Raw genomic sequence first — 14,744 nt, 5'->3', positions numbered from 1 at the left:
GGAGTCTCTGGCTGTGATGCTGCTCCCCAACCACATAGCTGCAAAAAAAGATGACACTTGAGACAACAGACTGATAAAAGATAATTTTGCTGCATGCATTAAATGATCTGAGCTTCCTGAGGAAGTTCAGTCTGCTCATTCCTTTCCTGACTCTGTGTTGGATCTCCAGTCCATTCTGTTGTCAATCACAACACTCGGGAATCTATCGTTCTCAACCATCCTCACCACTTCACCCCTGATCTGTAGAGGCGGTGCCTGCATGACCATCTTCCTCCTGAAGTCGATTCCGGTCTTGCCGGTCTTTCAACCTCAAGTGGTTCCGTTCAGTCCAGTCTACAAATCTGTCTACCAGCGTCTCATACTCCCCCTCATCTCCTCCTCGTATACACCCTACGACAACCGAGTCATACGAGAATTTCTGTAAGTGGCAGGACTCTGTGTTGCACTGGAAGTCGATGGCGTACAAGGCGAAGAGAAAAGGAGAAAGCACAGTACCCAGAGGAGCTCCAGTATCACGAACCACCACATCAGACAGAACACTGCCCCGACGGACAAACAGTGGCCTGCCCATCAGGTAGTCAGTAATCCAGGAGAGCCCCGAGCCGTTGACACACAGCATCCACAGCTTCTCACCCAACAGCAGTGGCTGAATGGTGTTTTAAGCACTAGAGAAAGCAAATACTGTGTTTCCCACAGGACCTAGTGGTACTTACTGGCTAAATTCAATCATACATCAATTATATCTAATTGACATGAGGAAACAAAAAGAGTCTTATTTTGTATAAGGTCAATTAATTGTAAGAGCAACAAGATGTGGAAAACAATGTATAATTTAAGAAGCAAAAAAAAGAATGGTAAGGGGAATACAATGTGTGTCTAGCTTAATGAATCTAAGGGAATATCATTCATAAATCGTTATATTTTTGGTTTTTGCATTTTTCCCTAAGTTTTAAAGATTTTTTTTATATATAATTCAAAATCATTCTTCAAGAAGGTAAATTGGGAGGACATTTTTGTATTGTTTTTGTGTGTGAAAAACCTGGCCAAACATTAAAAAAAAAAAAAAAAAAAAAAACATTGACAGACTTCACCTCTTTCGTTTCCTAAAAGTAAATCAAACGTAATGTCATCCGAAAGATATTGGTGAGGATGGAATTTTTTTTCCATCTGTAATCGATATTCTATATCCATTTTCGAATTTTAGCCCAAAAAACGTGTTTGCTTTTTCGCATGGATATAATATTTTGTCCGTGGTTTCAATGTGTGTCTAGCTTGATGAATCTAAGGGGATATCATTCATAGAACGTTATATTTTTGGTTTTTGCATTTTTCCCTAAGTTTTAAAGATTTTTTTTTTTATACAATTCAAAATCTTTCTTAAAGAAGGTAAATTGGGAGGACATTTTTGTATTCAGTTTTTGTGTGTGAAGAACCTGGCCAAACATTGAAAAAAAAAAACATTGACAGACTTCATCTCTTTCGTTCCCTAAAAGTAAGCCAAACGTGATGTCATCAGAGATATTGGTGATGATGGAATTTTTCCCATCCATAATCCATATTCTATATCCATTTTCGAATTTTAGCCCAAAAAATATGTACTTTTTCGCATGGAAACTATATTTTATCCGTGGTTTCAATGTTGTCTTCACCAAAAATATGATTTCTTTTTCCTCTGACTGTTGAGCCGACAGGCGCCATGTTGCTAGCGAGCCATCGTGACTCCGCCCCACATGACGCATTGACGTATTTCTTTACGTCGTTTTTCATTCTTCCTAAATGACTTTGATTATATTTTATAAACGATTATGTTAAATCGTGCTCAATATTTTTTTCGGGTACACGAAATTTCTTTTGATAATAAAAATAATATTTTGTTTTTTTTTTGTTTTTTTGCGCGGGAGGTTAAAGGTTACAAACAAAATGGCTGAACATGGCAGTCCCGCGATCACAAGGGTTTGAAAATCCTAACACGGAGACGAAAGCACGAGTGTTTTTACGCGGGCATCGAAAGTAACTTGACATGGAACTTCCGTTGCCTTCCGTGCACCGACCGTCAGTTATAGCTGACTTCCTTTCCTGGACGCGCTCGCTTCGGATGCAGTGAAAACGCCGACCCTTCGGGGGACGGGGAATTTAAGCCGGGACTCCCCGGTAAACCGGTGGCCTGACGCTCCCGGGACACCGCCGCTCTTATCGATACCGGTCAGGCTAAATAATCTGACTTTTTTTTTGCTTTGATTTTTTTATTATTTACCGAGTGTCGAAGGAACTCCGGCCACAACACCAAGAAACTAAGATGAACAGGAAGAAAGATAAAGGATTTGAGAGCCCGCGCCCCTTTAAATTATAAGTATTATGCATGAGGTTTCGTCTCGTTCTTGTTAGCATGAATCGAATGAAATTAATAACTCTTTAATAGATGTTTCAAGTTAATTCCAAGCTCATCGGCGATTTCATACATCTGATTTACAATAATGCTTTTCTTATTCTGCTTTTACGACCCATCAGGTTGTGTGCATCAACAACATCAACTTCCAGAGAAAATCTGTCATCGTGAGTATATTGTGGAGTACTTGGGAAATCCATACTTTTAGGAATGATGTGCTGGCTTCTGTTACTTTACTTATAAAGAACTAAAACTAATACAATAAAAGGTCTACAACACTTAAAATGTGCTTTGGATAGAATGGCAATAACTTTGTGTATTCAAAACAGGAAATAATGAGCTTTTAGTCAGAAAATGGTATTATCCTGACTGAGAGGTCAATGTTAAGTTCGTATGTGAAGTTACATGTCTCAGTGTGACAATGTTTTGATTAATGTTTTCTACGAATATGTTACTTTGTAATAAATACTTTGTAAGTCAATGACATTTGATTAAAGCTATTACAGGTCAGAGTCAATCAAATGCAATGCATATCTCACTTATTGATTAGCATAAATGATAGATATTATACCTCTTTCTTCAATTAACATCAGTCAATTCATTTCACTAGTTATGCATGTTTTCAGTGCATAGACACATAGGTATGTGAGAAGTCTAAGGTTGAATGATATGCAATACAAATATTTTGCCATTACATACACTGCAGCTCTGATCTGACGCCTTATTTATTATGTATTTATATTCTGCAGGTGGGCTATGTAATTATTCCTTTAAGATTATAAAAAGCTATCAATTATTTGAATCAAATATTGTGATGTATTAAACATAATCAAAACATTTAATCCCCTCATTAAGGCCATTTGGTGATATCTATTTTTTTAATTATTTTTATTCTTTTAATCATATAACAAACCCAGTTTTCATAAGAAATTCAATAAAACAGTCATATGCATGTCAAATAATGCGACCTCTTCCTCACCTATCTCCTGCAGGGCTTTGTTGAGCTTACCATATTCCCAACAGTGGTTAACCTGAACAGGATCAAGCTAAACAGCAAGCAATGCCGGATCTATAGGGTTCGAGTTAATGACCTTGAAGCCCCTTTCATTTACAACGATCCCACCCTGGAGGTGTGTCACCATGAGTCCAAGCAGTGAGTATATTGGTATATTGGGGCATTTTCAAGTTATTTGCGGAGATTTTCAGTTCAAATGTCGCCCAAAGCGAAAAAATAATCTGTGTGCCTATGAGTTACAATATATATGGAGTTTTATTTTTTTGGTGCCAAACACAGTAACCGCCTTGTGAAAGCATTGATGCCAGAAGCCTGGTAAGGAAGTTAGAAGAAGTCAGATTGAATTAGATCATTATTTTAAAACATTTTCAACTCTGACTTAGACTGAAACGGGTGGGTCAAAAGGGATGGGATAGGGTAGGAATGAAAACGCATATTGCCCTCTAGTATTTAATCCTGTCGATGTCTACTTTCAATATACAGGTTAAAAAGTTGTAGTAAGACTGAATGCTATGAATAACTACAAACAATTTCCCTAAATGATACCATATACTAAAATTGTTTTTAAATGCACATAGAGATACAGTAGCTGATCATCATTGTTGCCTATTTTATTGCTTTGCAGGAGGAACCTGAATTACTTTTCCAGTGCCTACACAGCAGCTGTGAGTGCTGTGGACCCTGATGCAGGACACGGGGAGCTTGTCATCAAGGTTCCCTCTGAACTCTGGAAACAAGGAGATGGTGAGAAACAAGTAAAAAAACAGTATCAGTGTTAAAAAAGTAAATTGAACTGGACATTTATAATTGACACATTATAAATGCCATTATTATTCTACAATTGCAACCCTATAGATATTGTAATTGTTTATAATTGTTCAAACAGTTATAATTGTTTGTATTTAAAGTTTGAAAGCCTTTCTTTCTGAAGTGAATGGGGATTCATTCAAGTCAATGATGTGATAGATCTTCAGTTTTGTTTCTCTTTCTCCAGATTTAAAGGTTTTAAAAGTTTACATTGAATTTTCCCTGGACCAGCCGGAAGGGGGCCTTCATTTTGTTGTGCCTGACGTGGAGGGCAGCATGGCTGACAGAGGAGCTCATGTGTACTCCTTTGGACACCACAACTCCACCAGGTGTCCACCAAACATCTTGTTCTTGCCTATCAGACTTTTGGATTAGAAAAGGTCTGTGATCTGTGACATAAGGTATAGTATGTAAACCAATGTGATATAATCCCCTCCCAGATTTTGGTTCCCCTGCGTCGACTCCTACTCAGAGCTCTGCACGTGGAAACTTGAGTTCACGGTGGATGCCTCCATGGTGGCAGTGTCCTGTGGCGACTTGGTCGAAACCATTTACACGCACGACATGAGGAAGAAGACATTCCACTACATCCTTCCCATCCCCACTGCTGCCCCTAACATCTCCCTGGCCGTGGGGCCCTTTGAAATCCTTGTGGACCCTTACATGCATGAGGTGAGTTTACTCTTCTGAGTTAGGCAGCGTGTGCGATGGTGCAAGACTTAAACCATCAAACCCAGTGTTTAGGCCAATTATAATAACTGTAACAACTAATAAATCGGCTGTTATGAAGAATTACATTTGTCATTTTTGGTAACAGAACCATCACAGCTCTTTTCATACAAAAGTGATGCAGAGTCAAGAAAATAGGCTTCTAACGATCACAATCATCCATACCTACCTTTTAGCTGACAGAATATTTATATATATCATGTTACGTAATTCTATATTGTAATTCTATATTCATATTTGGTAGTATCAATTATAAAATAATAATCTTACACACACACATATATATATATATGTGTGTGTGTATATAAACACTTTTTTAATTCTTGCAGAAATTGCATCTTTTATCGTTTGTGTTGGGCCACAGTTGTACTTTTTGCCAGTGACCACTAGATGTCCATAATCACTAAGAGGAACATCATTCATGAAGCGGATCAGACCAAATGTTAAATGTTTGTGTGGTAGAGTTTGTCTCTGTATTTGAGACCACTGTAAGGCTGGCGATTTTTGATTGTTTTGTATAATAGTGGCAAGCGTATCCTTTGGATTAGATTTGATGAAAGAGTTTTAGATTTTGATTGTCATGGCTGTTGTTAATATGTCCGCTTTCCTAACTGACTGATCAGCCTTGTCAAATAGTTAACATGATGAAACTATTTGCACTTTTCATGTCAGATTTTGTCAAGATCAAAATTTTCTCTTTACGCTTCGCATGTAGTGTAGATCTTGACCAAGTTCTTTAAAATAATTAGCAGAACCCAACGTTCCCCCTCGAGAAGGCCTTGGCGACAGCAGCAAGGAATGACAAGCTTTAATATTCATAAGAGAAATAACAGTGGTGGATCTCAGGCAGGACTGTTGTGGTAGGTCAGGCCATGCCCCCTGGGAATTTATGAATTGAGAAACTCAGAGATAGACGGAGAAGGTATGAGGTATTACTTGACAGGGTAGGAAGAGTGGGATGAATGAGGGAAGTGCATCATGGTATACCCCTTTTCAGAGTAAGCCTATGGCAGCATACTTACGGGTTAGACTAGGGCTAATGATAAGCTTTCTCAAAAAGAAAGCCTATTCTTATGCATCTACCATCTCAGACATTGTTTTTCCACTACTCTTCCAGGTGACTCACTTCTGCCTGCCACAGCTGTTACCACTGCTCAAACACTCCATGTCATACCTGCACGAGATTTTCGAGTTCTATGAGGAGATCCTGACCTGTCGTTACCCGTATTCCTGCTTCAAGACAGTATTCGTGGATGAGGCTTATGTACAAGTGTCCTCCTACGCATCAATGAGCATCTTCAGGTAGGCGTGTTAATCTGTCGTTTTGGTTAGTCAAGGGTTAATTATTGTATAATAAGAGACAGGTGTAATTAATTTTTGCAAATATTTTATTTGGAAAGCTTTTTGTCTGCTCCCAGTCGGGTCCTACATTCCGTGCATCCAATTTTGTCTTTCAGCACCAACCTTCTCCACAGCGCCATGATCATCGACCAGACGCCAGTGACGCGGCGCTGTCTGGCCCAGGCCTTGGCTCAGCAGTTTTTTGGTTGTTTCATCTCCAGAATGTCATGGTGAGACTTGCAACTTCGTGGTGTTTTGGAAGAAACTGGTCTTGCTAACTAACCGCATGTGAGATTTCTTTTTGAAGTAAATACAACGTTATTGTTATATTCTGTGTTTTGAGGATTTAACCAGAAATCAGCGCAATGTGATCTTTTCTCAAGCCAGTACAATTCATGTCAATATTATGGATGTTTTGACTTTTTATAAGTATTTTGAACATGACCTTCATTAAAGCAGGCGCAACTACCTGAGAAGGACATTTTGATAGTAGTCTTAGCTATTTACACAAGTCACCCTGACTGGTGTTTACCAGTTAGGGTTTAATAAGTTTAATAAGGTTTAATAAGTACATTAGACAGGTTTCTCCATGGGCTATGATGTTTGCAGATGACAATGTAATCTGTAGGGAAAGCAGGGAGCGGGTGTTGGTAAATCTAGAGAGATGAAGGTTTGCCCCGTAGAGGAATGAGGGTCAGCTGCACTACGACAGAATAAGTGTGTGAATGAGACTAATTGGGATCCAAGAGGAAAGGTGAGGTTACAGGTAGTGGAGATAAACAAGGTGGAAGATTTTAGGTACTCAGTGTCAACAGTCAAGAGAAATGGAGTTTGGAACTGCTGAGCAGGAGGCCTAGAGAAAGACTGAAGAGGAGATGTATGAATTGAGTGGAAGAATAGGTCAGAAAATAGGTTTGTAAAGAGGAAGTTTGCTAGTTGTGGACCCCTGAGGGGTCTAGCCAAGTTGTGGACCCCTGAGGGGTCTAGCCAAAGAAAGAAGAAGATTCAATTTTTTTCCGAATACCATGCCATTGACATAATTTGTTATTTCCTAAGGGCCGACGAGTGGGTGCTGAAGGGAATTTCAGGCTACATCTACGGCCTGTACCTGAAAAAGACATTTGGAGTCAATGAATACCGCCACTGGATCAAAGAGGTAACAGTAAATTTTCTAAAATGTGCAACAGCTCACAGATAAATCATCTTCACTTTTTGTCTTTGCCTCTCTGTCTGACATGTATAAAACATAATAATGTATAAAAGGTGGTTGTCCTTCCAGTATTATAATGTGCAAACAGACAGTGTGAATGAACAGTTGACAAACTACAACACAAGATGGCATCAATTTGTAGTGATGGCAAATAGCGTTGTTTAGGCTCTTCTGAATGTCACTCGCATTTAATATTAACCCAAAACTAATACTGACTCGCTAGTTTCAGATGCCTTTCAGCCGAACCCCTGTGGCAACTGTTTTTTCCCTCTTAATTCCGAATTCTTGTTTTAAATCATTCCAGATAATTTGTGGCAGAATTGCAACAATGCAGAGTACACCGAAAAATGTTTAATTGGGTATCAGTTTGACCTAAAAATGCATTTTTTTTGTAGGAAATTTAATGTGTTTCTGTTGTTTTCCAGGAGCTGGACAAGATCGTAGAATATGAATTAAAAATGGGAGGAGTTCTCTTGCACCCGACCTTCATTGGAGGCAAAGAGAAGGACAAGTAATCTGTTTCGTTTTAATATGAAAACCCATAAAAAAGGTGTAAATTGCACACGAATTAACTGAAGATGTTTGCCCCCCCCCCCACCTCCCCTTGAAAAATAAGAAAAGTTTATATATCCCAATTGTATGAATATTTACCAAGGGTTTTTTTTTCTGCTCCCCAGTCCAACTCCACACCTTCACTTCTCCATAAAACACCCGCACACATTATCCTGGGAGTATTACAAGATGTTCCAGTGTAAGGCACACCTGGTGATGAGGCTGATAGAGAACAGGATCAGCATGGAGTTCATGCTGCAGGTGACCCCCATATCACAAAGATTCAAGTTAAGCTTCGCGCCGACCTTTTTTATTCTTAACCCTCCCCCTGCCCTTTCGCTGCCTTGCAACCCAGGTTTTCAATAAGCTCCTGAGTCTGGCCAGCACGGCTTCCTCGCAGAAGTACCAGAGCCACATGTGGAGCCAGATGCTTCTGTCTACTCATGCATTCCTCAAATCAATCTCCAATGTGTCCGGCAAAGACATCGGCCCCCTCATCAAACAATGGGTGTATCCTTCCGGCCATATTTACAGCCACTGCAGTGGTCATGCGCAGTGTGAATGTCTTGAAGACACAACGATGTATTCTTCCCCAGTGTGAGATAGAAAACAGCCTTACATGTTGCATCACAATATGCATGCATGTAGACCAGGATTAGATCGTCTCACCAGGTATTAGATCGTCTGACCGCTGACTACTGATTTCAGAAACATGTATCGAATACGAGCATCGGGTGTGACCAGGAACAGATTTGGTCCAGGATAATCCATGGAATAGGATACAAAAACCCAAACAGAAAAGCCAATTTGTGACTGGGTTGACAGGATGAGCAGTATTTTGTACCTTCATTCAGTAGTCAAAATATGTACAATGCCTCAGATGTGCGATGATCTCAAACATTACACATCATCTACCATCTTATTTGAGTTAAAAAGCATTTTAATTTATTTTATGCAATTCTTGTATCAGTACCACTTCACTGGCCAAAATCTAGCTGGTTATTTCCGATTTTTTTCAGATTAAAATGTGGCATAGTAATGTCACTGACTGCAAGGTACTGGACAGCAGAGTAGTAAGGCACCACCTTATGATCTCTTTCAAGTTTCAGGACTCATTATTTTGAAGTGGCGATACTTCATATCAAGCGCACACTAATGTTATAAGGTACAAACTGTTCCTTTTTGTCAAAAGTTGTTGAAAAGAAAACGCATCTTTAAATCATCCCTGGAGTGAAGAGAGAACGGTGACAGCGATGCCGAGCCTTCAAGGACTCATGTGCCAAAGGTCTGGGAGCACTGTTACCAATTGCTATAATGAACTTGAGTGATAATGTTCTGGGTAACCCAGGAGCTCAGTTCGGATCAGCTACAAGTGTCAGCTGGAATGAAAGAAAAGGGGAAGAAGATGGTGGTTAGACCAGCAATGTTGTCATGTTTAGAGACTGGCATTGAGGAAAAGACAGGCGCAGAGCTGGAGGTAGCAGAGGTGAAGATGTTGAGGTTCTCTTTGACAGTGAGGAGGGGGGCTAGGGTCAGGAATAGGTTCATCAGAGGGACATCATATGTCACATGTTTGGAGGTTAAGGCAGACATGTACAGAGGAGGAATCGTGAATATTGGTAGAAAGATGCAGAGGTTGGAACTGCCAGCCAGGAGGTCTAGAGGAAGATCAAAGAGGAGGTTTATAGATGGGGTGACAAAGGACATGAAGCTGGGGCAACTCCTGAAGGAAGCACATGAAAGAAAAAGAAGGAGATTATAATGGTGTGTTTGGCTCTGCTGTAGTTTACAGTGGATACAAAACCGTTATTGAGTGCCGTAGAAGGGAGGATATAATTGCAGTGATGAGAGATCTGTTATTGTTAGTTAAAGGCCAAGAAGCGGTAAAATCATGTACACTTTGGGCCAGTTTATGGAAACTTATTCCCACACGCAGATGGAGAACGGACTTTAAAAAAAAATCATTAAAAAACAAAATGTATACATGACCTCAAAAGGTCATCTGGCAAACACTGTTGTTAAAATGACAGGAAAATATAAAAGCTATTCTGTGCGGCTGTGTGCCACCTCAACCCTTTTAATGAACTAGAAGCCCCCCTAGACAGCAGTAAGCTCAGCGGGAAACAGAATGTAAAGGTCACAGTGCATGTGCCGGCGCTTTACAATATTTATTTATTTATTTATTTATTTATTTATTTCCAGCCTTAACCTTTCACACCCAGAGACCAAAGTGCTGTGGTGAAATTCTTTGGCAGTTTCGCCTTCAACAGGAAGAGGAATGTGCTGGAGTTGGAGATCCGTCAAGACTACACCTCACCCGGAACGCAGAAATATGTGGTGGGTCTGTGGGCGGATAGAGAGAGATTGCATCGGAGTCGCGTCTCCAAAAGCGCAACTGAACAGTCAGTCTCAAAACACCGCACAGAAATGAAAATGAATGCATATGCTTTGATAAAATCCAATATCTTGACCTCTTCATAGGAACATAAAAACCTTACTACCTCTCAGTCCATCATCAATAATGATGAATGCTTAATACAAAAATTAAACGTCCACAAAACATGTATTTTCTGCTTAGATGGTTGGATGCACAACGTAGATGTAGTTTCGTAAGTGCATGTTCATTTGAATACAACAGTTTCACAACGTTTAGGTCTTTGATGATTTCAGATACTTTCAATTTTTGACAAATCAGTGCCAAAATTCAATCTTTAGCTATTTACTCACCACGCGAAGATTTGAGCTGTTGTGTATGTTTTGCCACAGGGTCCCATCAAAGTGACAGTGCAGGAGCTGGATGGCTCCTTCAATCACACGCTGCAGATTGAAGAGAACAGCCTTAAGCATGACATCCCCTGCCACTCCAAGAGCAGAAGGTTTATATGTGTTTTTACATATTTGCATTTATCACTTTGTCCCCAAATTTATGATATAGCTATGGTAGAATGTTAATATGTAAATCAGAAAAAAAAAACATAACATTCATATCCATAACAGCATGACCACCTTTTGACGGCGACTCAAATTTCTGATTTGGTTATGTAATTATAAGGGCTTATGGTGATTGTTGAATGCTAAGTGTGTGCGTGCGTGTGTGCGTGCGTGCGTGCGTGTGTGTGGTAGGTATATGCATGGACTTTTTGGATACAGCTTTAATTGATTTACTTTAGGGCACCAAATACAATGCCAGGTGTCAAATGGGAGGTCTAGTTATCTCACCACTGGATGGCACTGTTTTCATCTTGAATGGTGGAATTGACCAATCAACTGTCCGATTTGACAAATCCATATTTGGGAGATATCCGAAGGATGTTCCCCACCAGACTGCTCATTTCAGGGGTCGACAATCATTCACACGTTGGGGTAATTTAGAGTCTCCAATGAACCTGCAGCATGTTTTGGAATTTTGGGAGGAAACCCACACAGACACAAGGAGAATAGGCAAAACCCAACACAGAAAGGTGCCCTGTTGGAATCCAACCAACCATGGACCTTCTTGCTGTGAGGCAGAAGCACTAAGAACTGCATCACCACGCCACCCGATACTAATCATAGTTTGTTATTGTTTTTTTGTTGTTTTTTTTCCCCCCCAGAAACAAGAAAAAGAAGATCCCTCTAATGAATGGCGAGGAAGTTGACATGGATCTATCTGCTATGGAGTGAGAAAGCATTACCGCTATGTATCTCAATTTTTAATTCATTGCAAGGATGAAAATGAGTGTGTGCTCTGCCATCTCACCTGCAAGTGCCAGCGTGCATGCATTTTCAGTAAATGTCATGCAATATTGGAACAGCAGATGAACTGAGGTGGCTATAGATGCAGAAAAAAGTCCCCTCCTGGTTGGGAAGATGATTTTTATTTTAGCAAGACAAGGGGATGATGCATTTTGTTACCTTGTGGGAATATTTGGGCAGGATACACACAAGTTTTCAACTACAAATTTCTTCTTTCTCATATAATTATGACTGATCAAAAAAAAAAAGTTTTTCACTGCATCCACTCCACTCTGCACAGTGAACCAGATAATTTCTATATATTTATTCCGACTGGTCAGCTAACAGGTCCCCTTTTGTCCCTTCATGTAGTTTTTCCTCCTAGTTTTTGATACAAAACTTCCAATATTGATACTGCTGTTATTGCCAGTGAATAAACATCCTTCCTGTCCATTTCCTCTTTCCTCTGCAGTGCCGACTCCCCTCTCCTCTGGATCCGGATTGACCCGGACATGTCCATTTTGAGGAAGGTGGAGTTTGAGCAGGCCGACTTCATGTGGCAGTATCAGCTCCGCTACGAGAGGGACGTGGTCGCGCAGGTGGGTGGCACTCATCACATGCGTCTCCAGTTTTCCATTTGTCGGGTGACCGCATCAAACACTCTACGTCTGTCAGGAGGAGGCCATCTCGGCGCTTGAAAAGTTCCCGACTCCCGCGTCGAGGCTGGCCTTGACTGACATTTTGGAACAAGAGCAATGTTTCTACAAAGTGCGCATGCAGGCGTGCTTCTGCTTGGCCAAGGTACGTGTTGGCAAAATGTTTTTCCAGCCTGGTCATGTGCACATTATGGCCTTGGACCTGTGCTATTGTCTGCAACAGGGGATGCCCAAAGTTTTGTTGCAGGTGAGCTAATTTTCAAAATGATCCACCAACAATGAAAATTTGAAATTTATATTTATTTATTCATATACGGAGTATACTCTACATTTAAAACATATTTTGTTGCACGGCGTAATAGCAGGAACATGTATGCCAGAGTACAATTGTGTATATTTTTGGCCATTACCTTACTTTGATGATGTCTTGCGCTGAAAGAAATCTGCAAGGGTTACATAATCCAGACAGTTGCTGGTCGCCAGCCTCAAATGGTATTTGGATCGAGATCTCAGACTGGGTGTATTATATGTCAATCAAGTGCCAAATGCCACAGTGGGGATGGATGATACACTAACAGCTATTTTTTTTATGACATGTGATCTACCCACACTACTTGTACTGTAGTGTATTCTGTGGCTCACAATTAAATCGTTTTTTCGTTGTGCGGTCTCCTGTGCGCTGTAGAGCTCATGTTAAAAGGCAGGGCTCCGCCATCAACCCGCAGAGAATATGCGATCGACCTGTACCCAATCGCACCCCTGGTCTATGAGCTCTTAAACAGTTTACCCTCAATAGAAGACTTTTTGTGGTCATATGATTGGACGGGTAGCTCCAAAAAAAAGGCTCTTCTTGGATAAATGAAGTACTCATACGATGAATATAATTGGCAAGATGCACACTTCGTCAGCCATAAATCTTCATTATATTTGTGGCTTGCTTACCATTGTAAAATTGTATCTCATAAAGTATTTTAAAAACATATCTCTCCTGACAGAATGATTTTTAGAAAGGCAGATGGTCAAATGTGTCTGTTCTGGTGTTTGTGTGCTGGGAGTCTTTGTTGCTGCAGTACTTCAAGTGCTTTTATGCAGAGATCCTCATGGACAATGTTAATATGTTCAGCGGCAAATTGGTGGGGGGGGGGGTCTCAAATCTGCACCACATACTGCAGTCCTTGTGAGTAAAATGCTGGTTTCTGTTAAGTTTGTATGACTGTATGAAGACAGGTTTTCAAAGTGCCTGTGGATCTTCTGTTATACCTGAAAGGTCACATTGGTGTGAAGGGAAACGACAGTCCAGACCAGGTGTGATTGTGGTCATTTTTGTGCATCGATGTTGGGTTGATACAGTTCGATAAAGCAGTGGGAGTGGAAATTAGTGGGATTGCTGACATGAAGTCTATTCAGGTCCCCCAATCTGTAATTATTTTATTTTGTCCTGCGAAATAACTTGGTATTGTGATAGTAATAGACACTAAACTGAAAATATTTAATCCAAGATACCGTGTTACCCAACGCTTGACCATATCAGTGTATGGAACTTTACCACTAGATGTCATACAACAACCAAATGATCTCAGTTTGTTTGAGATCCGCCATTGGTTGTAAAGTGAAGGGCACACAGGAAAATCCTTAATCATGTACAGATATAATTGAAACTTCACTACCTTAAATGTAGTTAAGAGGTGACCGATGGAGAAGCAGCACACCATCCCTTCATCTCATCATTATTCTATGTGATCAGTGGAAAAAAAACTAATCAAAAGCATATTGTGAAAGACAGAAGATTAACAGAAGGAGAACTACACAGACATTCCTAGCTGGCGATGCCACCCACCGGTTTAACCCCTGTCGTGCCTCGACTCAGCCGAGCGAATAAACCCCCTCTCTGCGGCTGCTGCTGCTGCAAATCCCATATTCCCTGGATTTGGTGAGGTCCCAACTTACCCCCACCCTGCTGGATATCTGCCACTGGAGCTCCACCTGAACCAATATTTTCACAGCATGATAACAAGCGAAGGTTGAAATGGCAGCACTTCCCTTTCATGACGTTTTTTTGTGTTTTGGGCCGCAGAGCCCCCACTAGACTTTCCTTATGGCCTTATACACAGAGACACACACATGCACACACACTACCCAAACTAACCAAGAAGTGAAATATGACTAACTATAATCCGCAGGGGGGACATTATTATTGGCACCATTAATAAAACTTGCTTGTTGGTCGAAAATACACGGGGAAGGAGGAAGGAGCAGCCAAACCCTCCTGGCAGAAAATCTGGGAAAGAACAGTGAAAATACTCGCACATGTGGGCTACACTTACGAACGTGTGC

General features: G+C 40.6%; 1 protein-coding gene across 1 annotated transcript in view; it reads left to right on the top strand.

The window, feature by feature from the left end:
• The first annotated feature begins 1,837 nt into the window (after window positions 1–1,837).
• taf2 (TAF2 RNA polymerase II, TATA box binding protein (TBP)-associated factor) overlaps window positions 1,838–14,744 on the top strand; it is a 31,376-nt gene continuing 18,469 nt past the window's right edge. Inside the window, exons 1-17 of the mRNA XM_086154919.1 lie at window positions 1,838–2,346; window positions 2,499–2,553; window positions 3,379–3,539; window positions 4,027–4,145; window positions 4,396–4,537; window positions 4,649–4,880; window positions 6,055–6,239; window positions 6,395–6,508; window positions 7,335–7,434; window positions 7,914–7,999; window positions 8,166–8,301; window positions 8,396–8,550; window positions 10,263–10,377; window positions 10,807–10,916; window positions 11,634–11,699; window positions 12,227–12,353; window positions 12,430–12,555. Of these exons, the coding sequence (XP_086011045.1) occupies window positions 2,297–2,346; window positions 2,499–2,553; window positions 3,379–3,539; window positions 4,027–4,145; window positions 4,396–4,537; window positions 4,649–4,880; window positions 6,055–6,239; window positions 6,395–6,508; window positions 7,335–7,434; window positions 7,914–7,999; window positions 8,166–8,301; window positions 8,396–8,550; window positions 10,263–10,377; window positions 10,807–10,916; window positions 11,634–11,699; window positions 12,227–12,353; window positions 12,430–12,555 (2,079 nt within the window). The 5' untranslated portion in view covers window positions 1,838–2,296. The remainder of the gene's footprint in view (window positions 2,347–2,498; window positions 2,554–3,378; window positions 3,540–4,026; window positions 4,146–4,395; window positions 4,538–4,648; window positions 4,881–6,054; window positions 6,240–6,394; window positions 6,509–7,334; window positions 7,435–7,913; window positions 8,000–8,165; window positions 8,302–8,395; window positions 8,551–10,262; window positions 10,378–10,806; window positions 10,917–11,633; window positions 11,700–12,226; window positions 12,354–12,429; window positions 12,556–14,744) is intronic.

The sequence above is a fragment of the Fistularia commersonii genome, chromosome 11 (assembly GCF_037954325.1).
Source record: "Fistularia commersonii isolate RoL2024-O1a breed Wild chromosome 11, RoL_Fcom_v1.0, whole genome shotgun sequence".
NCBI lineage: Eukaryota > Metazoa > Chordata > Actinopteri > Syngnathiformes > Fistulariidae > Fistularia > Fistularia commersonii.
This window is presented reverse-complemented; position numbering and strand designations above follow the sequence as displayed.